Below are 23,069 nucleotides of genomic sequence, written 5' to 3'. Positions count from 1 at the left end.
TTTTCCTCTGAAGTGTCTTCTTACTGATTTCTCTGGGTTTTTATCTTCCCTTTTTCATTTTTACATCCTTTTGTCTTTCTGGATTACAGTCTTCTTTCTGAAAGAAGTTGTGGATAATTTTTCCTGATCTGACAAGTCACGGTTACTCTCTCTTGCCATCTATAATTTGCTAATAAATCTTACCTATTCAGTACTTCATTCTTAACTGTGTTTTTGAGCTCTAGAATTTCCATCTCATTTTTTAGACTGACTTAAGCTTCCCGTTATCCGCTGAGATGTTTAACCTTGCCTTTTGTCATGTTGATCGGAGATGCCAGTGCTGTTTTGTGATTTGTGCGTGATGCTTCTGAGAGCGGGAGCCGCAGGACCTACGCGTCTACAGCTGTTTTTGTGTGCTGGTTTTAGTTTATGCTGTCATGGGTCAGGAGGATGTCTGCAGGACAGACTAGGTGTCACCCATCCAGTTCCCTTTGATTGTATGCTGGATGTTGTATAAGAAAAGCTGCTTATAAAAGGTCATTTGAAGTTTATGGGCAATCTTTCTGCCTCTGGGTTGCAGCAAACCAGGATGAATGTAACCCAGTTCTAGGGCCTGGGGTTTTCCAGGCTGTCTGGCGACTTCAGCAGGGCCGCATTCTGCGATGGCTCACTCATGCCTTAGGGTGTCAGGGGCCCTCACTCTTGACGGGTCCAAACTCGGGTGCCCCAGCCTGGCACAGTGCCAAACGCCCATGCCGCACCTTATGGAGCTCTTCTGGGTTGGGGGTGCCCCACTCCCTCCTGGGTCTTGGGCCCAGTGCCTCTCCAGGGTCCAGTCAACCTTCCCCCAAGGGGCCGCCGTGTATGTTCTTTGGTTTCCAGTTGGCCTCCAGGGTTTTCTGGGTTATCTCACTCATCATTATGAGAGGTGCACATTCTCCACATCAGATACAACCTGGGGGACTTCCCTGGTGGCCCAGTGGTTGGGACTCCACGCTCTGACTGCCACGGCCACAAGGCACCGCTTCCTCCCACCCCTGGTTGCTACGGGCAGCGAGGCAAAAAAAAAAAAAAGGACCAGATCTAGACCCTGCTCTCAAATTCCTGATTGTTCTGACTTCACCAGCTGACGGTAGTCCAGGGGCCTGTCCCCTCAGACACAAAAAGGGAGGATTCGAGCAGAGCTGCTTGGGCCCATGTAACTTGATCAACAGGATTTACTCTAAATCGCTGAGTAGATGTTGGACTGAGGAGCAAAACGGGACCGACAACTGTGGCTTTCCTCGTGGTCCCTGCAGCCAAGAGGACCCGGGGTGTGGCAGGTGCTAGGAGTATCTTAAGATCAGAAGGAGGACACACGCCTGCCAACGTGAGGGTGGCTGGAATTTTGTTTGTGTGCGGTGCACTCACTCCGTATCAGCCAGATGTGAGCACAGGTCAGGCCCAGAACCCCCTTCTGCAGGCTTGGCTTGCCTGAGACCAGCAAGAAACAAGAAGAGGACTGACGTCAGTCTGGTTTGCACGATCTTAGGAAACTTTATGAACCAACCCACCAGCTTCACGAGAGCAAGGAGATGCAGCATTTCAAGGCGCAGCTTGACATTCAAGAGAGAGCACCCTGTCACCCGCCTCCCTCCACAGCCCCGCATAAAGCGGTCCTGCTGCCATAAAGCCCCATGTCAGATGATGGGCGTCAAGAGCTTTTATCAGAAAACGTGGGAGAAGCCAGTTAGCAGTGAGACCTTGTTGTCGTTTCTTGGCTTCTTTCCTGATAAGACACCTACTGCTTGACTCCTCGTGACCCCTCATAACGTGTATCCGGAGGAGCAAGGGGGAGCAGACGCGGGAGGCCATGGGTTACCACCAGCTTGGAGGGCTGAACACAGGGTCAGAGACCTCACCGAGGCAAGTCTGTCTCACAACCCTGGCCCTCAATGGGGGCACTCGCCTGCATTTCAACTGAGTATCTGCTGAAGCCTCCCTTCAGCTATCAGGACATCTCTCTACTGTGCCTTCCAAAAGTCTATCTTTAAAAACAGAGGACGGCATGACCACTCTCCCCCACGGCTCTCGGGAGAGTATAGCAACTTCATAGACTGCTACACTGTCAAGGATCTACACATCTGATTTTTTCTTTCTTTTTTTTTAACTCAATGCATTCAAGAGAAATCACGGGATTTTTCAGTATAAAAAAAGAACAGATACCCATGCCAAGTTAATTGGTGTGAACAGCCAACAGAGCTAAGCTTACAAAGGAGAGTAAAGATTCATTATCGAATAGTACTTTACGGGTAAAGACATATGAGAATGGTCACCATCTACAGGGCAGGCAAAGAGCTGTAGGCTTGACCTTGCATTAACATCTCTAGCTTCTATGGAGAGGAAAGCCTGCCTAGAAACAGGATGTGCGAGGAGGGCTTGTGCTGGATGAAGAAGATGAAAGGGTGGTCGGCAACGAACTCCTCCTCCGGCAGCAGCATGGCGAACTCGGCGATGGCCCCCGTGGCGGCCGCCGCCTCCGTGCCTTCCTCGTTCACGTCCACGACGGACTTGTGGACCACCTTCGATATGAAGAGGTCCCTGGCCCCCGACATGCCGGACAGGTCCGCCTTGCTACTGAAGAGATCCGGCGCACCCAGGCGGGCCAGGGGCTCTTTGAGGTCGTAACTCTCCTCCAGCTTGAACCTGGGCAGCTGGACCCTGACCTCGAGGAGGTCCAGGCTCTCGGGTCGGGTCCACTCCTGCAGCTTCTCCAGAGTCAGCTGTTGTTCAATCTGGAATAGAATAGGTGAAAAGAAGAGCTGAACCCATGCTATGGAAGTCAGTCAATAAGGCGTTGTTCAGACGAACAGACAGCCTATCCACTGTTCGCTATTTCCTTCATGTTTGCACCAAAACAGGTTCCACTTGGGGATTTCACGCCTTTCCGGCTGCTTGGTGATAATAAACAGAACCGCGTTCCCCGGCACCAAGGGCCCCCGGATGGAGACGAGGCCCAGGAACCCTCGCCCCCACCCAGGACTGACTGAGCCTCTGCCACGCTGGACCACCCACCGTCATGGCTGTTACTACCCTAACTGACTGACACAGGGGGTAATTTTTAAAGCTTTCTTCTATTTCTTCTATTTATCTGCGTCCCAGTGATCATCTGCAAACTTCACACAGCTGAAGTTGTCCTAATAGACGTAGCTCATGAAGCCGAAGTTCCAATACTTGGGCCACCTGAGCCGACTTACTGGAAAAGACCCTGATGCTGGGGAAGATTGAAGGTGGGAGGAGAAGGGGATGACAGAGGATGAAATGTTTGGATGGCATCACCGACTCAATGGACATGAGTTTAAGCAAACTCTGGGAGATAGTGAAGGCCAGGGAAGGCTGGCGGGCTGCAGCTCATGGGGTCGCAAAGAGTCAGACACGACTTATCGACTGAACAACAACAACATTGGTAAAACCAGAAACAGATCTAGGTCCTCGTCTGAAATGGGGTAACCAACCGTAGCACCTGCTGGGAGCCCTGTCCTAAGCGTGGGTCACCCTGCAGAGAACGGCGGGCGCAGGGTGAGCCGTGGGAGCCCGCGCCTGTGGTTGCCCTGTCTGCTGCTCCACTGGATCACAGCCACGCCGCTCGGCCCTACTGATGCCGCTAATCCCCGACCTTCTTTTCTACAGTCAGGGAGGGACAACCGTGGAAATACAGCTGAAAGAAGGAACACCCAGCTTCTCACACATGCTGTAGCTGCAGATGGCTAACATCAGACCCCGCTCAACAGGACGGTTAGTAGGAGGGGAACGGAAAAGCACAACAGGACAGACACACAGAAGAAAACCTGCCCTCTTCACACTTCTGCCTCTTCCACACACACACAGATGCTCACAGGCGTGTGAACACACAGAGATGCTCACACGTGTGAACAGAGAGATGCTCACATGCATGTGAACACACAGAGATGCTCACACATGTGTGAACATACACAGATGCTCACATGCATGTCAACACAGAGATGCTCACACACGTGTGAACACACAGAGATGCTCACACGTGTGAACAGAGAGATGCTCACATGCATGTGAACACACAGAGATGCTCACACATGTGTGAACACACACAGATGCTCACATGCGTGTGAACACGCAGATGTTCACACATGTGTGAACACACAGATGCTCACACGTGTGAACAGAGATGCTCACACACATTTGAACACACAGAGATGTTCACACACATGTGAACATACAGATGCTCACACGTGTGAACACACACAGAGATGCTCACACGCATGTGAACACACACAGAGATGCTCACACGTGTGTGAACACAGAGATGCTCACACATGTGAACACAGAGAGAGAGATGCTCACACGCATGTGAACACACACAGAGATGCTCACACATGTGTGAACACACAGATGCTCACACGTGTGTGAACACAGAGATGCTCACACGTGTGAACACAGAGAGAGATGCTCACATGCATGTGAACACACACAGAGATGCTTACACATGTGTGAACACATAGATGCTCACAGGCGTGTGAACACAGAGATGCTCACACGTGTGAACAGAGATGCTCACACACATGTGAACACACACAGAGATGTTCACACACGTGTGAACACACAGACGCTCACACGCATGTGAACACACACAGAAATGTTCACACATGAGTGAACACACAGATGCTCACACGTGTGTGAACACAGAGATGCTCACACGTGTGAACACAGAGAGAGATGCTCACATGCATGTGAACACACACAGAGATGCTTACACATGTGTGAACACACAGATGCTCACAGGCGTGTGAACACAGAGATACTCACACGTGTGAACAGAGATGCTCACACACATGTGAACACACACAGAGATGTTCACACACGTGTGAACACACAGACGCTCACACGTGTGTGAACACACAGAGATGCTCACACACGTGAACACACAGATGCTCACACGCATGTGAACACACACAGGTGCTCGCATGCACTCGCGGGAACATACACACACATGCTCACATGTGCACGCACACACACACACACACACACACGGTCTGTGCACCGCGCGGGGAGCGGGGCCGCACCTTCTTCAACCCCGTGGCCTCATCCTGGATGTCCTCCGGCAGCAGGATGACCATGCTGAGCTCCCTGCCCTTGTAGGGCAGCTCCAGCACCCGGCACTTAAGGTCCTTGATGTAGCCGAAGGGAAACTTGTTCTTCTGATACATCATCTTCACCGTTTTTGTTTCTTTCTGAACAATCAGAACACAGATCGCCCATCACTATCCGTGTGGCTTCGGAGCACAGAGTCACCTAGACAGTCATCCCCCCTCACCTTATTCAGTCTGAAAGGCGCATCCTTGGTGGCCTCCACCATGAATTTCTCCTGCCAGTTCCCTTTGAAATAGATGGCATTCACCAGCACCAGCTTCGTCAAGCTGCCAACCATACCTGCGGCCAGGAGCTCCGGAATTTTCCCTAAAAGGACAAACTTAGCTTTTTAAAAACCCTCCTATCAGAATTCCAACTTTGAGTGGACCTTTGGTTAGCACTGGGTTTCCCTCATAGCTCAGTTGGTGAAGAATCTGCCTGCAGTGTAGGAGACTGGGGTTCAATCTGCGGGTCGGGAAGATCCCCTGGAGAAGGAAATGGCAACCGACTCCAGTATGCTTGCCTGGAAAATCCAGGGACAGAGGAGCCTGGTTGGCTGCAGTCCATGGGGTCGCAAAGAGTTGGGCATGACTGAGCGACTAACACACTTGATTAGCACTGAAATCCAATTCAAATGCTTCCTTCTACTCAATGTCCTGTCACATGTCACTAAGTTAGCTAAGCCCCCTGGGATGCTTCCACTGTAAGTTAACCAACTTCCCTGGTGGTTGCGTGGTTAAGAATCCGCTTTCCAATGCAGGTGATGCAGATTCCAGCTCTGCTTGGGAAACTAAGATCCCACAAGCCTCGGGGCAGCTAAGCCCACACACCGCACCTGCGGAGCGCACGCCACCGCCAAGACCAGACAGACAGACAAACGCACCAGCTCGAGGGGCGGCTCAGGGGAAACAAACTACCCCGGAGGGGCGAGGCTTCGAAACAAGCTGTTGGGTTAAAGGGCTAAAAACAGGAAGACTCTCCTTTTCTGGGATGTGTGATAACCAGTGGGCCTCATCTGGAGACAGGCCATTCTTTTCCAGAAAAGGAAAAATTTCTTAACTAAAGTGTTTTTAGTCATTAATAAATAAATCGCTTCTTCAAATCATCCAAGTGGTCGCCTAACTCCCACAGGGAAGCTTTTAACAGACGTCTAAGAGGTAGGACAGGTCCTCTGCGGACACACAGCCCCACTTGTGATGCATGTGGCTGCGACGGCCGCTGTGGGTGCCTTGACCATTCCGTGACTACAACGGAGACACGAACCAGAGACACAGCCTGATTCCTTAGACGCGGTGTTGGTACAAAACACGACCACAGCGGCTTGTGGATATTGGGTCACGAGGTCTTCACCCCTTTATGCTGCATTCAATATTAGTTTCAACTTTTAAACGCAGTTTGGGGAACTTACAGGGAAGAAACTTTTAGCATCTTCAGTTAAAACCACGTTTACATTTCCACGTTGAGAGGTGCCTGTGTTTGAGAGCTGTCCAGCCCTGGGCAGGGAAGGGGGACCCCAGGGTCAGGCCGAGAGGCGAGGGAAGGGGGAGAGGCGGGCGGAGGGAAGGATGGACCCGGTGGGCGGCCAGCGCTGCCCTCGCTCACCGTCCGTCTGCCCTTTGACCCACTCGTTAATGGTCTTCCTCGCATCCTCGGAGGCCTGCAGAAAGTCCACACTGGCCAGCTCAGCATTGTACATTTTCTGAGTTGACGCTAAGAACTCCTGTTTAAGAAAAGAAAGAGGAGGTGTCTTGAGTAACTCCTTCTCCATACAGAAATGGTTCTCTAAAATCCTTAAAAGCAACAGAAATAATCCCCAAAGGTATACTTCATTGTAACAACAACAAAAATTCTAGCTCTTCTACTTTTTTTTTTTATTCTGGTGAAAAACACATAACATTCAATTGACAATCTTAACCACTCTTAAGTGTATAGTTCAGCAGTTTTGGTGTTGTATAAAATTTACCAATTCTTTTCTATTCTTTGACTAACATTTTCATAAACAAGCAAATACTGATTGTACTTGGAAGTGAATGACGGGATTCACTCTTGGTTTCTTTAGGAAAGCAGTCAAGGTTGCTCTTTTCACTGTGGAGATGAGAAAGCGAAATCGCATCCACCGAGGGGAATACTGTTGGTTATGTTTTCACTCCGGATCATTTTTCTGAACGTTTATAAAAATTAAAACTGGTTTGTGTGACTTGACTGTGCGGGGCAAAAAGTCTGCATGGTCTTTCGAGTTTGAGAACACAAACAGCACAGCACTCACAGGGAGGAAATTGTAGCTTTTCTCTCCGAATAACCTGTTGGCGACTTTCAGAGTGTAGGGCGCACCATGCTTGTTGATATCAGCGTTCAGACTCTGAAATCCTGAATGAATCTCCTCAACCCCTTCGAAATGGAGAGCCTAAAATAAAGGAAATATTATTTCTATAACCATGGATTTTGAAATTATGAACTGGTGCCTTGGAATTTGCTCCCATCAAATTAATATGTTTTAGTACTAATGATTGATCAGCAAAATCCAAAATGCATCAGCTTCATGAAACATAGTAAGTATATCGAAAGCTGCCCTTTTGCATCACTTTTTTGATATAATTACAGATGCACAAATATGAGTGGTTAATAAACTAAACATGTATACAAATCTGCTTCCCCAATCATAAATGGTATGTTCATAAGTATATTTGTACAAATAGAATTTTACTGAAAGTCCTCAGAAATAAACAGTAGATAAAAGAATCATCAGCTATGCAAGGACGCAAAGGTAGTAGAGATTGAGAGGTTTTTTAATTGCCTTACCAGCGTCAGTAACTCACTTGCTTAAAAACAATTTCATTAAACTTAACACCGGGCAAAAGTTTAATTCTCCGCATATCAGTTACAGCAAGAGTCACTTTATGGTTTTATGAGGCCTGGGCTGGTTCCTTCTTTTAAGGCATAAAGAACAAAGCTCTCCTGTGCACGAAGGCCGGCCTCTCCCTGATGCGTGGTGCGTGTATGTGGGCACTGGGATGCAGCTCTTCAGTGGAAACGGGGGGAGAACTTAAGCCTGCTCATCACTGAGGTTATGAGGTTCCTGGGAAACCTCCAAACAGCAGCTCAGATTTCCTTGCAGGGGCAACTAACAGTTCCCAGTACCAGGGATTTTTCTTTTTTTTTTTTAAGTAGATTTTTGAAAACTTTCAAACGCTTCTGTATCTTGAGTGATGGGAAGCGCTGCTTTTCCATCAAGTACAGACATGGAAGCTGTGCCTCTGCAACAGGCCAGTGACCCTGAATCCGGGCTGGGCCTTCCCTGGCTGCAGGTGCAGTGTGACCTGTGATGCGGGCGCTAGAAAGAGCTTGGCGGACACCCTACCTTTCGAGGAGTCAGAGTTCCCCACTCAGAGTAAAGCAGGCCCAGCACACCGGTGCCCTCCACACCCCCCAAGGACAGGCGGGGCCTCCGCGTCGCCCCCTCGTCTCCCTGAAGGGCCTTCCTGCCCACACAGGACACGCCTGGGCCAGGCCCATGGCCAGGAGCACAGGGCCACGCTCTCGTGGCCCCTCAGCCTCCCCACCAGACGTCGTTAAGCTCACAAGGGACGAGACCCCGCAGGCGCTGCTGGAGGAGCCGGCGTCACAGGCAAAGCAGAACGCAGACGGTCCTGGGGGAGGAGGTGCCCTGGCTGACCCGAGAGCCAAGCCGATGCGATGCTGGGGCAGAAGCTGCAGGCGGCAGGGGGCGGCCAGTCTCCTTACTGCTCTGTCCTCAGCCCGGGGAGACACCGTGGTCGCAAAGGCAGGTTTCCCAGGGCGAGGCTGACCCACTGCACTCCGGACGTGCTGACCCCTGTGATTTCCCCAAATGTGGGAGACTCCACTGGGCTTCCCCAGTAGCTCAGCTGGTAAAGAATCTGCCTGCAGTGCAGGAGACCCAGGTTCGACCCCTGGGTCGGGAAGATCCCCTGGAGGAGGAAATGGCAACCCACTCCAGTACTCTTGCCTGGAGAATCCCATGGACAGAGGAGAGTGGTGGGCTATAGTCCATGGGGTCGCAAAGAGTCAGACACAACTGAGCAACTAACACTCCACACTTGACACTTGCTCAGCCCAACAAAAAACACCATCTGTCTCATGCATGCATGCATGTGAGGTCGCTTCAGTCCTGTCTGACTCTTTGCGACTCTGTGGGCTCCAGGCAAGAACACTGGAGTGAGTCGCCATTTCCTCCCCCAGGGGATCTTCCCGACCCAGGGATTGAATCTGAGGTTCTCACATCTCCTGCATTAGCAGGCGGCTTCTTTACCACTAGAGCCTCCCCATCGCAGGTGCTCGGTAGAGACTGGCTCGTGAATGACAGCCTGCATCCAAGTGGATTTTCCCTGGGGCTTTTTCTGGAAGTCTGACCTCGAGAAGCGTAACGTACAACATGACCCACAACCCTGAACACCGAGACGCAGTTCTACAAACGCACTGTCGCGCATGCCTGCTAAGCCCCTTCAGTCCAACTCTTTGCGACCCTATGGGCTGTAGCCCCCCAGGCTCCTCTGTCCATGGGATTCTCCAGGCAAGAATACTGGAGTGGGCTACCATGCCCTCCTCCAGGGGGATCTTCCCGGCCCAGGGATTGAAACTGAGTCTGCCTGAGTCTCCTGCGTTCCAGGTGGATTTTTGACCACTGAGCCATCCAGGAAGCCCACAAACGCACTGCAAAAGCTCAAAGGCACAGCCTCTGGTCCAGGCTGTGGCGGGGTTCAGCCGGGAAAGCAGACTATTCTGGCTAGTTTCTGCTGACCTTGGAAATCTGTGCCGCGGTGTCGCCTCTGGCCCCCAGAAAGACCATGGCCAGCGCTGACGAGATGCTGAAGGGGGAGATGAAGATGTTTCCAGCAGGATTGCGCTCGGTCAGGGTGAGGAACAGGTCCACAGCGAAGCGGGTGTTTGCTGCGCTCAGCTGCTCCATGATGAGGCTGCAAGGCAGAGCAGAGCCTGAACTGCCTGCGGCCGCACAAGCGAATCAGCAAGGCCACCCCGTCTCCTCTCAGCTTGGGCCACCCCCCTGAAGTTCACTGAAACTTGTCCTTTCTCCCTCTCTTTCTAGGAGGGCAAGAACCCGCGTGCACGGGTGTGGGCGCCTGGGAGACTGGCCAAGGGCTCAGCGCTGACATGGGATCCGAGTTTTCCTTAAAAATCAGAGCCACTTGCCACCCAAGGAAGCAAATTCCAGCAAGGAGACAGGATGACCTTCGTTTGGGGGTTCACTGTCTGATGTCTGGAGAGGTCCTGTCCCCAGTCTCCAGGGTGTAAAAGTTCGGAAACCCAACACAGGCCCCGAGGCAGGTCGAGCGGCCAGACGAGGAGAAGGTGACCAGAAACCCTGTCCCTCCCGCCGGCAGCGGGGTCTGCAGGTGCAGCCGCTGGCCCTGGCCCATCGGCCCGGCCCCGTCCCGCCGGGCCTCCCTCTCAGCCCCACACTCGGCCGAGGAAGGGGAACGGCCGGCGGCTGCCCCGCAAGTGAGTCACAGCTGAATCATTACTGTCGCTGAGAAATCGCCTCCGCGCCTCCAACCACAGGAAAGAGGAAGGAGGAGCGGCTGGGCCTGGGCCGGGCCGCGCACACAGCTCGGGAAGAGGGGGAGAAGGTTCCGCCTTTGGGACCCCGGGGCTCCCGGCCCAGAGCGACCGGGCGCAGCGCGGGGACCCCGGGGCTCCCGGCCCAGAGCGACCGGGCGCAGCGCGGGGACCCCGGGGCTCCCGGCCCAGAGCGACCGGGCGCAGCGCGGGGACCCCGGGGCTGGGCGCACGGCGGGCCGGGGTGACCGCCGTTTGCGGGACCCCGCGGGGCGCGGGCGGACCGGAGCCTGTCCCGCCCGCCCGGCTCCCTGCCCGGCCTTACCCGCTGCTCGGCTGCCTGGGCGGGGCGGGGTCTGGGACGGGCGGAGCGCGGCCCTTATAGCCGCGGAGCGGGCGGCGGGGCGGGCGCCCTGCCCCCTGATTCACCTCCCGAGTCGGATCTGGGCGGTGCCCGGGGCGGTGAGCCGCGCGCGCGCAGCGCTCTTCTGGGGATCAGCACCCCTGAGTTCCGGGAAACGCAGGGCTCTGTCAAGGGCCTGTCACCTCTGTCAAGATGAGCTCTTTCCTAGTAAGGTGTGAATGACCGAGAAGCCGATGCGTCACCTCTCAGAGGGCACACCAGCCTCTTTGAAGTCTCATCTGTACACTCCAGCCTCTGAGGTTATGGGGTGCGGGGGTGGGGGTGGTGAGGAGGGGCCCTCAGGGTGAGAGAAAATAGAATCAGTCCCAAGCAACATCGCCCAGGTCCCTGGCTCGGGTGTCCAGTGAATTCAGCCCCAAGACTCCCCTGGCCAGTGAGGACCCCACCGGGCTGGGTAACGCATAACTGCTCACACACCGTGAGAACGCCCATTCCTGTGAATAAAGTGCTTCTTACTGATTACACGATACTGAAATGCACACTGACCAGTTTCCCCACACGTACTGTTAGAGTGACTGTGAGTGAGCAATGAAAGCAGGAACTCTTTCTCTAAGTTCTTTTCGGTTTTTCCCACTTTAAATGCCTGGCTGTGCAATTTCAGCAAAACTGATACTTGAGACTGCCTAATGATTCTGCATCTGAAACTTCCCCCAAGCTGTGTTACAAATCTCAGCATGAAAAGGGAGCAAAGGAAAGATCTTATTTGTAAAGCAGTATAAATAATGCAGTGTGACTGAGTTGTGGGTTTTGTTTTTACTCTGTGAATTTGCTTATTTAAAAAAAGAGGCAAAGGAAAACCCAGTAATAAGAGATAAAAATACTTTTCATCATTTAACCAAAACAAAACAATAAGACTTCAATAACTCAGATTGCACAATGTTTCAGAGCTGATTAGAATAAAGAAACCGGCATTTATTGAAAATCAGTCATAGTTAAGACCAGTGGTTTGTTAAAATCAGTAACCTCTCCACTATCTCTCACAGAACCGAGGACCACTCATCAGCTTCTAGCAAGAGGTCTTTGTGGGTAAGGAAGTCAAGAGTAAGAGGCTGTGCTGAAATGCTGTTAAACTAAAATCCCAGACACAAAAACCAAGGAAAAACAGGTTCTGAACTTTCTGGGTTTTTTTTTCCTCTGACATTTTATATTTGTGCTCACCTGAAGTTAGTGGTGCTTTTGACCTGTGGTGTTGGAGAAGACTCTTGAGAGTCCCTTGGACTGCCAGGAGATCCAGCCAGTCCATCCTAAAGGAGATCAGTCCTGGGTGTTCATTGGACGGACTGATGCTGAAGCTGAAACTCTTAATACTTTGACCACCTGATGCGAAGAGCTGACTCATTGGAAAAGACCCTGATGCTGGGATTGGGGGCAGGAGGAGAAAGGGACGACAGAGGATAAGATGACTGGATGGCATCACCGACTCAATGGACATGAGTTTGAGTAAACTCCGGGAGTTGGTGATGGACAGGGAGGCCTGGCGTGCTCTGATTCATGGGGTCGCAAAGAGTCAGACACGACTGAGTGACTAAACTGAACTGAAGTTAGTAGCCTGAGTCAAATATGACATGAAGTGAAGTGAAGTGAAAGTTGCTCAGTTGTGGCCAACTCTTTGGGACCCCATGGTCTATACAGCCCATGGAATTCCCAAGGCCAGAATACTGGGGTTGGTAGCCTTTCCCTTCTCCAGGGGATCTTCCCAACCCAGGGATCGAACCCAGGTCTCCCACATTGCAGGCGGATTCTTTACTGGCTGAGCCACAGGGGAAGCCCAAGAATACTGGAGTGGGTAGCCTTTCCCTTCGCCAGGGGATCTTCCTGACCCAAGGCTCAAAGCGGGGTCTCCTGCATTGCAGGCGGATTCTTCACCAACTGAACCACCAGGGAGGCCCTAATAGGCATGGGTACATACCCTGTACCAGGCTCAGACAGAAGGGGCTTTACACCCCAGCCAGCCATCAGCCCGTGTGCTGGGCGTGGCCCGAGGCACTTGCGGGCTTGAGCATCAATGGCCCGGTTCCAAGTTACCCCAGAGATCATGGGACATGTGTGGTGGCCGGTTTGGTGAGGTGTCTGGCGAGTCTGCTCAGCTCCGAGGTGCAGCAGCCTGGCTGGAGCAGTGATCTCGTCCCCAGGACAGGCCCGATGAAGCGCGCGTGAGAGTGAGCGCCTGGAGACGTGCGCCCGTGTGTTCAGCAGCTGCAGGATCTGAGTCAGGCCCAAGCAGAAGGATGGAGACGCCCTACAACAGAGCCGCGTAAGAGCGGAGATGAACACACCAGGCGGCGCGCAGCGTCGTGGCGCGCGGGGTGCGGGCTGCGCCGCTGGTTTCCCCGCGCTCGGAAACAGGCGGAAGCGCCTGTGGTGTCAGACGTCCGGAGGGGCGGGGACCCTCGCGGGGGAAGGTGGGTGCTCTGACAACGTTCTCCTATTCTCTGTCCCCTTGACGCCCTGGCATCTGGGGCCTGGATCCTGGAGAGCGTGCGAGCCCAAGGCAGGCGGGTCCCGGAGGTGGGGAACGATCCTCTGGTGAGGGCACCTTTGGCCCTCGGACCCGGGAGCTCGGTGACCACCCTGCTGACTCTCATTTATCAAACCTGCACTGGCCCTAACGCGCCCCAGCCCCAGGTGGCTAGAGAGAGTTGTAAGGACCCCTCTTCAGATCCCCGGAGGGCCCGAGCCCACCGATGGAAGCTCTCCGACCCAAGCTCACTTAAGTGCCCCCACCGTGTCCGACCCATCCCTTCCTGCGAGAGCCCGGCCAAGGGCTGGGAGCCGCTGCCTGGGCCCGCTCCTCCTCTGCCCCCCGCGCGCCTGGGTGCTCCCCGGGCCCCCGGGACGTGGCGGGGCACCCCTTGCCTCCTGCACCGAGGGCCCTGTGCCTACACCCCTCCCGCGTGGCGCTCCCGTCTGCCTCAGCTTCTCCTGCTGCGTGGGAACAAACCCCGGTCACTCTCAGCACAGCGGGGTCGGCGGGAGCAGCACGGGTCGGGAGGGGGCTTCTGGGGCGCTGGCAGCCTACCCGGTGGTTACACGGGTGTGTTGATTTTGTGATAATGTATTGAGTTGTACGCATACATCGTGTACTTTTCTGCGTGTATGTTGTACTTGAGCAGAAATTACTAAAAAGTAGCAGCGAAGCATATTAAATGTTGGCAATTATTTCTGCCTTTGCTCCCCACTGTGCTCAACCAGGATTAATCAGCTTGAAACTGGTCGGAGCCCCTTTGCCCCCCAGCTCGTCCACCCCCTTAACTGCACTGGGTGGGCCAGAGGGATGGGGAGGAGCTGGTGACCCCAGAGCCTTCCTGTTCTCCCATGCCCAGCCACACACAGACCCCAAATCCAGGGCAGAAGTTTCCCATCCGCTCTCTGATGTGGGGACATGCCAATCTTAGGTTCAAGGTGCAAACAAAAAGGCACAGGATCGATTTTTCAAAGACGCACAGCTATGTTCCCAAGACTCATGGTAAGGGGAACATCCCAAACTGGCTCCAGTCTGCGGCGTTTGTCTGAGAGCCAGCTGTCCTTACGTTACTGACCCCCGGGGTAACTGTATTCTGGTTGGGGAACATGACTCCTATATTACCTCGGTATGGAGGAATGTTTTGGGACCTGCTTAATTGACCCAGTATATGGTCCAATCCTAAAGGAGATCAGTCCTGGGTGTTCATTGGAAGGACTGATGCTGAAGCTGAAACTCCAATACTTTGGCCACCTCATTCGAAGAGTTGACTCGTTGGAAAAAACCCTGATGCTGGGACGGATTGGGGGCAGGAGGAGAAGGGGACGACAGAGGATGAGATGGCTGGATGGCATCACCAACTCCATGGGCATGAGTTTGAGTAAACTCCGGGAGTTGGTGATGGACAGGGAGGCCTGGCGTGCTGCGATTCATGGGGTCACAAACAGTCGGACACGACTGAGTGACTGAACTGAACTGAATGGTCCGATTTTGTAAATACCTGTTTTCAGATCCACCCTAAGTTTGTTAGGGGCAGTGTTTGCTATAGTGTGGCCATTAGGACAAGTGGACTAATCATGTTATCCAACTCTGTACTTGGGTTTACTAAACACGTTTAGCAAGAGAATGACTAAATATCAGTATTTCTATCAACTAGCAACAAATAAAATGAATTTAAAGAAAAATACCATTTAAAATAGCATCAAAAAGTCAAGTTCCTGGACATATTTCTAATAAAACATATGTAGAACTGCTACACAAAATTATTTTAGTATTATTAAGAAAAATTTCTAAAAATCTAACTAAATGAAGAAATATATCACATTCATTGAGTAGAACTCAATATTGTAAAGATAGTCATTTTTCTCTGACTGATTTTTAAAATCAATGCCAATCCCAATAACTATTTCAAAGAAAATGTATGTGTGCACACACGTGTGTGTTTAACTTGTACAAATCACATAAAAAGTACCTTTTTAAAAATGAGCACACATTTTAAAAGAGGAAATCCAAATGGCTTATAAATGTGTAAAACATGTTAAGTACAAACTTTAATCAAAATGAGATATCTTACATCCACATTGCCAAAAATAAAAATTTCTGACAATTTCAGATGAGCCACTGGAATTCTCTCACTTCTGTGCGGGGTGGATTATAAACTGGGAAAACTATTTTGGAAAATAATTCAATTATTATTCAGGTTCAATTTTTAGGAGTGTTGACCCAGCAATTCTCCTAGAGAAATGTTTTCACATTCACATGGAGACATTTACAAGAATGTTGGAGGTGGCCTTACTGGTGAACCCCAAAAATCACCAACAGCAGAGTGGGAACCCGTTGAGTGGAATACTACACAGCAACCAAGATGGACAAATTGTTGCTGCATTCACGACATGCATGGAACGCCACAACCTAAGTTGAGGAAAAGAAGCCAAATTCAAAAGACTACATTTCACCTTGATTTCATTTATATCAGTCTCAGAATCAGCCTAAAGAAAGCTGGAATAAGCTGGAAGGGGTAAAACAACAGAGAAAAGCGAGACGCTCTCCCCAGATCCCAGGAGCGGCTGCGAGCCGGGACAGGAGAGGCAGGGCCGGGCTGGTGCATGGCGCGGCCAGTTTGACCTCTTGACCTGCGCCACTTGGGTGCATGCGGTGTAACTGTCCATTATCCTCATAATCTGCGGGTTATATGTCACGGAAAAAAGCAAATGAAGCAATGTCAAGTGATCCAACAGATCAACACAGCTCAAAATACTTGACAAGCTGCTTTCATCATAATTTCACAGTTGATCTGAAAAGCCCTTGAAGAGCCTTCTCTTGCAAGAGCAGTGGGCAGACATGCATTCCAAGGAGGAGGAGGGGAGTGAAAACCTCCCGCTGCTCGGGTCCAGCTCAGCGGCCAACCGGCGGTCACGTCCTCTCCCGGCCCTCCGGTGGCCTCCGTGATGCTGGGCGCGCAGCTGGAATGCTGCGTGACCGTGCAGCCGTGACCACAGAGGGCGGGGAGGAGACCCTCAGCAAGGAGCGGGCGGAGAGGGCGAGGCTGGGCGGCCTGAGGGCGAGAGCGCAGGGCCTGTCCTCCGAGCGGCCACCAGGGGGCGCTGTGCAGGGCAGCCGAAAGTGCCGTTCTCCTGGTTTTGATCGGAAGTTTCTAGTCGGACCGAGCAGCTGGGGGCGGGGCCGCGACAAGCTGGCCGCGCACTTAAGGCGTTCATCGAGGCCACAAACCAATGCGTTCAGTGTTCTCTTAAGCGTGTAAATATCTAGACTCGTCTTTAAAAACGCCAGGCTTACAAAACGCAGGCCCAGCCGAGTCCGCGCTCTCGTGGAGGACCCGGAACCTGGAACCGCGCGCAGTGCAGGGCCCGCTCCATGCAGAGCAGCCGGGAGCCCGAGCAGCGCAGGCGGGGAGAGCGCGCGCCGAGAGCGGGGCAAACCCGGAGCGGCCGGGGCCCGGCGCGCGCCCCGCGGGCCAGCGACATCCGCCTGCAGCGCCCGCTCCCCGCAGCCACTGAACCAGCGAAGCTGAGCCGGAGACCGCCTGCGCCCGCCGAGCCAGGGCGGGAGTTAGACCCTGAGGAGACCTGCAAACAGAAGCCAAAGCAACGAGGGAGCCGCTTCCGAAGGGGCCGCTGCAACGGATTAAATCCCTGCAGGTGACACCGACCACACCGCAAGGGCCTGTAGATACCGAGAAGAGTCAGCTGGAACGGGGAGCTGTCTGGAACTGAACCACCCCACACTGCCCGCAGCTGCTCCAGAGAAATTCCTAGATATATTTTTACTTTTTTTTTTTAATTAAAAAAATTTTTTTCCTTTTCTTTTTTATTTTTTCTCTTTTCTTTTAAAATTCCCTATTACTCCCCCATTACTCCTTAACTTTCATTTTCATATATTTTCACTATTTTTTTTAATTAGGAAAAAAATTTTTTTCCTGTTTTATTTTTTTCTCTTATTTTCTTTTACAATCCTCTATTACTCCTTAATTTTCATTTTCATTTCACTATAACCTTGTTAAAAACGCCAGCCTTGACTCACAGTCATCTGAAGTACCAAGTGGCCGTTTGAAAAGCTGAGCACACCCAGCTCTGAGCTCCAGAGAGAAATAGACTCTCTAGGAAAGGAGCTGGGGAAAGCAGAAATCAGATGTTCAAGGGAAACTGATGACAGAAGGCGCTAGAAGGACACGGTCGTTGCAGACGAGTCAGATTCTAGACAGGCACCCGGGCCAGCGAGCGCGCCCACGCGTCGGTCATCAGCGGCCAGTCTTGTGCTGAAGGGAGAGCGTCGGCCCGTGAACACACGGGGTGCACCTCATTCTTCCAACCTGAGGTCCCTAAAGCGCCTCCTCGTCACCCTCTCCCCTCAGGGGCACGTGTGGGCGCCACTGAAGCTGATGCCGTCCAAGTCATCCTGGCCAGCCCATCCTACAAGACCAAGGGGGCTGTCCATCCTCTAAGGGGTCTCCTCCTGACCGAATTATTCCTCCTGCTCACACAGCCTGAAAGGGGCAGTGGGTTCCTCTTAGACTTGTCTCCACCTTCAAATAAGTCGGCCATCCAGAAACCCCACAAAAACCTTGATTTTCTTTTCCTCTTCAAAAGTAACTTTGCATTCACCTGTTTTCTGATTCAGTTCAAGAAACTAAAGAAGAATCGTTATACCCTTGATCAGCCTGAAGCCTGGGGCTGATAGAGACCTCACAGCGGTGCTTTATGAATATGGTGATGGGATCACTATGAGCACAGCATCACCATGTTAGACTGCTCTCTAGACAATAAGCTATTTTAGCTTAGATAATTATTCTCTAAATATAAACAAAATTTACAATAGTCCATGAGCATGCAAACATTTGAAACTTAAATAATTTTTAAACCAAGTACAAAACTGTTTACTACAGTTAAAAGAGAAATGTGAAAATAACTTGATACGTATTTAAATAATTGCTTAATATATATGTGTAATAATTTATTCTTAACTTGTTAAAACAACAAGAAAATGAGTCAAAATCACTTTATAAATGCTAATGTTTTCTTATAAATAGTCTAAGAAATTTAGGTGAGACAGTAATTGCACAACGATGAATAATTTTGGGGACTGAGGTATGGTTGCAGGTGACTGGACCCTCCCAGGAAATTCTTAATCAGTTACATTCTCATGCTTAAGTTTCTTGAGAAACTTAAGTGACTAAGGCCACAGGAACACATAAAATAACCCCTGTAGAGTTTCTGTTGGTCCTTTTCTTTTCTGTTAGATAATGGTGCAAAACAAACCTAGGGGAAAACTCTCAGCTTTGTCCTCCAGGGAGCGGAATTTCATCACAACACACCCACCGCTGACCGCTGAGATGTCAAAAAACCAGGAACACACAAGTGTTAATAGTCTTTCTGCTTCTATCCAGCTCAGTTCCCATTACTAGTGAAAGAAAGTGAAGTCACTCAGTCATGTCCGACTCTTTGTGAGCCCATGGGCTGTAGCCTACCAGGTTCCTCCATCCATGGGATTTTCAAGGCAACAGTGTTGGAGTGGGTTGCTGTTTCCTTCCCCAAGGGTAGCTGCAATATCCATAAAATTAACTGTGCCCGTGAAATAGCTCAGTCAAGGTTTTCCTCTGACCTCACCTTCTCCTCATCGCATCGAGCTTCCTTCCGGGTCTCCGATTAGAAGGCTCTTTCTCCAGGGTCTTTGTCCTGCTCTAACCTCTTCCTGGAGTGACAACGACTCCCAGATCTGGCCTCTTCTCACCACCTCTTCCCCAAGGCAGTTCCCGGTGCCTCCTCTTGTTCCAGGTTACTTTCTTTCGCGTCCACATCTGTTGCCATCAGAAATGGTCCTGCCTAGGAGCAGAGCGGCATACCATGGGAACAGAGCTCCAACCAGATTCGCAGTAGATGCTCCGGAAGTGGTGCTGGGTAGATGCATGAACAAGTGAACGGAGGTTCTACCCCAGAACGAAGCGGGCGGGTGGGCAGGTGATGCGACGCTGACTTGTAAAGTGCCTCACTTGGTGCTAAGTGGGAGGACCAAAGGCTTCTCAGATGGAAAGGGTAGAATGACGTTAGCCTAAATGGACGTGGAGCCTTCGTAGCAACATGAATGGGCCTGCGGACGATCGTACTAAGCAACCTGAGGCAGGCCAAGACGAGCATCACACGATATCGCTCGTATGTGGGGTCCAAAAAGGTGATACGAATGAACAGACGCACAGACACAGAAAAATGAACTCCTGGGCACCAGGGGGAAGGGAGTGTGCTTGTGCGTCAGTCACCCAGTCGGGTCCAGCTCTTCACGACCCCGTGGACTGCAGCCCGCCAGGCCCCTCTGTCCTTGGGATTCTCCAGGCAAGAACACTGGAGTGGATTGCCATTACCTTCTCCAGGTGACCTTACCAACTCAGGGATCGAACCCAGGTCTCCCTTATTACAGGCAGACGCTCCACCATCTGAGCTGCTGGAGAAGCCCCATAGGGGAAGGGAGGGGATGGATAAATTAGGAATCTGGGATTAATATATACACACTACACTGTAAAAATGGATAAACAGCAAGGACCCACTGTGTGGCCGAGAACTATATTCAATGTTTCGTGATGACGTTTAAGGGAAAATGCAGGGCTTCCCTGGTGGCTCAGAGGTAAAGAATCGGTCTGCCAATGCCTGTCAGTGCAGGAAACCTGGGTTCAATCCTTGGATCAGGAAGATCCCCTGGAGAAGCAAATGGCAACCCACTCCAGTATTCTTGCCTGGGAAATCCCATGGACAGAGGAGCTTGGTAGGCTACAGTCCACGGGGTCACAAAGAGTCAGAGACGATTCAGCAACTAAACAACACGATAAGGGAAAATAATTTGAAAAATTATATATAATAACTGAATCATTTTGCTGCGTACCTGAAATTAACACTGTAAATCAACTATAATAAAGAAGAAATCAATTTTTAAAAGGAGTAATTAAAAAAATCAATAGAAGTGGAGCTCAGAGAAGACAAGTTCCAGTCCTAGTATGAACAACTATTACACAAGAGAGAAAATAAGGCACACGGCAGACGTGCTGCAGAGGCTGCAGCGAGGATCTGGGTGGGCGACCGGGAAGTCTCGTTATCACTCAGAGGGCAGGATGATAGAAAGCCCCCTCACGTGTGGCTCACTTCAGCCAGGGGCCTCTCGGGGGGTGCTGTGGTCTGTCTCACCCTCTCACAGACAGCTTAAAGGGAGGCTGAGAAGGACACAGACCACAAACTTGCCAAACACAACTCGGTTGCAGGGGATGAGAGCATCGAGATGCAGAAGAACTCCACCGGCTGAAAGGTCATCTCAAGCCAACATGAAGAGTGCCATAAAGAGTGTGACCTTTTAAATTTAGATGTTAAGGAATCAGTTCTGCAAATGTCATAGGTGACAGACCTATGGAGGAGCAGTTCACGTGGGGAAAAAAAACCACCTGTAATTTTAACTGACCACAAACTCAATGTTCATCGATAGGGTTCTGAAGATCTGAGTATTAGTAGAAGCAGATGGTCCACCTTCAAAGAGGGGGGAGTTGCATGGGCCCACGTCCTAGCCTGATCGTTTTAGAGAATAGCTTTCAGCTGTGGGGGCCACAGATCTCAGGGGGGACGAAGGCAACGCTCTACAAGGGACTTCGGAAGGAACTGGCTGCCTTCAGTTAAAGAGAGGAAGACTGAATCGGGCAGGGAGGAGGCCGATGGGCCCGGGTCAATGCGGCGGCTCATGAGGCAGCCCCGTGATGCCTGCCTTTGAGCCCCGTGCTGCCTCTCCCGGGCGGAGTCCTCACACCCTCAGGGTCCCAGCTGCACGGTCTGTAAGCCGAGGGCAACAGCGGCAGCCTCTGAGGTCTGGGGTGGATTCCGTGAAGCGTCCCCAAATGCTGGCACCTGTACAGAGCAGGTGCAGGAGGGGTCACATGAGCGCAGGGACCGGGTGTTGTCCTTGAGGCTTAGAACAGGGGCGGAGGAGCACTCAGGGAGAGGTCACAGGAAAGAGGCGCGCTCGCGTCCCAGGAGCAGGAGCTCACAGCCCATCCGCGCAGCGCCGGGGAGCCGGGCCCACCAGCCAGAGCCGAGGGCCTCGGGCTCCTGGGGGAGGGCACCTGGGGGGCTGTGTGGTCGCCTGGCGGGGCGGCCTGGGCCCCAGCCCAACCCCAGGGCTCACTCCCTGCTCCCAGGCCTCCTGCACGGAAAACCTGGGACAAAATATGTAGCCCCTTTTTTCCCTATTTCCCACCATGCTCAGGACGATGTCCTCTCAAAGCTTTTCACAGCCACAGCTCACCTTAACTGGGAAGGCACCTTGGCACCTGTTACCTCCACCTCCACCGGGTGTCCTGCCCCTCAGCTTGTTCTGACACCAGCTCCCCGGGCGCGTCGGGCCCCCAGGCCGGGCTCAGCCCCGTGGGATGGCCCCTCTGCAGACGCCAGTCTTGAGTGCCAGGGGCCACCTCTGCTTCCAGCCAACGGGCTACAAGTTCAGCAGTTCTCATGGCCCCCCTCAGCCCCACGAGTCTCCAGGAGACTCTCAGAACCCAGGAAGGCGCTCTGCTCACCCTCTGTGTGGGGGGGGGCGGGGGGGTTCCCTCAGTCGTGTCCGACTCTTTGTGACCCCATGGGCTGTAGCCCGCCAGTCTCCTCTGTCCCTGGGATTGTCCAGGCAAGAATACTGGAGTGGGGTGTCATGCCCTCCTCCAGGGGATCTTCCCAACCTGGGGATCGAACCCTGGTCTCCTACACTGCAGGCGGATTCTTTACCGATTGAGCCACGAGGGAAGCCTGTTCTGCTCGTGATGCCTGGTTTACTGTGAAGGGTGCAGCTCAAGATCAGCCAAGTGGAAGAACCTCACGTAACAGGGATGGGGGTGGGGGTGAAGCATGGGGACCCATGCCCCGCCCCCAGCACACATCCTCCCAGAATCCTGGTGTGTTCCCCAGCCCAGAAATGCTCCAAATCTATCACTTAAGGTTGTTGTTTTTTTTTCTTAAATCAAGAGACGATTGACTAAATCATCGGCCACGTGATTGAACTCACTCTCCAGCCCCTGCCCTCCCCAGAGGTTGGCAGTAGGGGCTGCAAGTCCCAGCTTTCTCAGCCTCTCCCCTGAAACTAATCACTTTGTTAGTGTAAACTCAAGTGTGCTTGAGAGAGCACCTTGTGAACGATCGAAACACTGATCGCTCTGGAAATTCCACAGGCTTCGGAAGCTCTGTTCCAGGAACAGGGGGCAGAGAACAAATGTGTTTTCGTGACATTGAAGCCAAACCTACCGATCTCCCAGCCCTCACAGGCTCCGACCACCCCGGTCAGACAGTGCTCCTGGCGGGACGGACTGAGAACGCAGGGCCCCATCACTTGGAAGCAGACTTAGACCCGCAGAGGTGCTTCCACCCACGTCCATCGTGAGTGGGAGTTCGGAGACTGCGGCCCGAAGCTGCCCGCCCGGCTGAGAGTGGAGTGGACCCGCGAGGCACGAGCTTTCCGCGCCGTGGGCCGGGCTTT

The 23,069-nt window shown here is 52.2% G+C and overlaps 1 protein-coding gene across 2 annotated transcripts; it reads right to left on the bottom strand.

The window, feature by feature from the left end:
• Positions 1-1,495: 1,495 nt before the first annotated feature.
• SERPINB1 (serpin family B member 1) lies at positions 1,496-11,157 on the bottom strand. 2 transcript variants are annotated; one of them, XM_065912333.1, is made up of 7 exons: positions 11,003-11,157; positions 9,902-10,076; positions 7,391-7,528; positions 6,727-6,844; positions 5,309-5,451; positions 5,058-5,225; positions 1,496-2,753 (listed from the first exon to the last, which is right to left on the bottom strand). In XM_065912333.1, the coding sequence occupies exons 2-7, from the start codon at positions 10,067-10,069 to the stop codon at positions 2,352-2,354; spliced, it is 1,137 nt and encodes a 378-aa protein (XP_065768405.1). In that variant the 5' UTR covers positions 10,070-10,076; positions 11,003-11,157; the 3' UTR covers positions 1,496-2,351. The 2 variants fall into 2 exon arrangements, with proteins under 2 accessions (XP_065768405.1, XP_065768406.1); XM_065912334.1 differs by lacking the exon at positions 11,003-11,157 and adding an exon at positions 10,312-10,601.
• Between the last annotated feature and the right edge of the window lie 11,912 nt (positions 11,158-23,069).

Source organism: Muntiacus reevesi, chromosome 20 (genome assembly GCF_963930625.1).
Source record: "Muntiacus reevesi chromosome 20, mMunRee1.1, whole genome shotgun sequence".
NCBI lineage: Eukaryota > Metazoa > Chordata > Mammalia > Artiodactyla > Cervidae > Muntiacus > Muntiacus reevesi.
The sequence above is the reverse complement of the archived record's forward strand: the minus strand, read 5'-3'. Positions and strand labels throughout refer to the sequence as shown.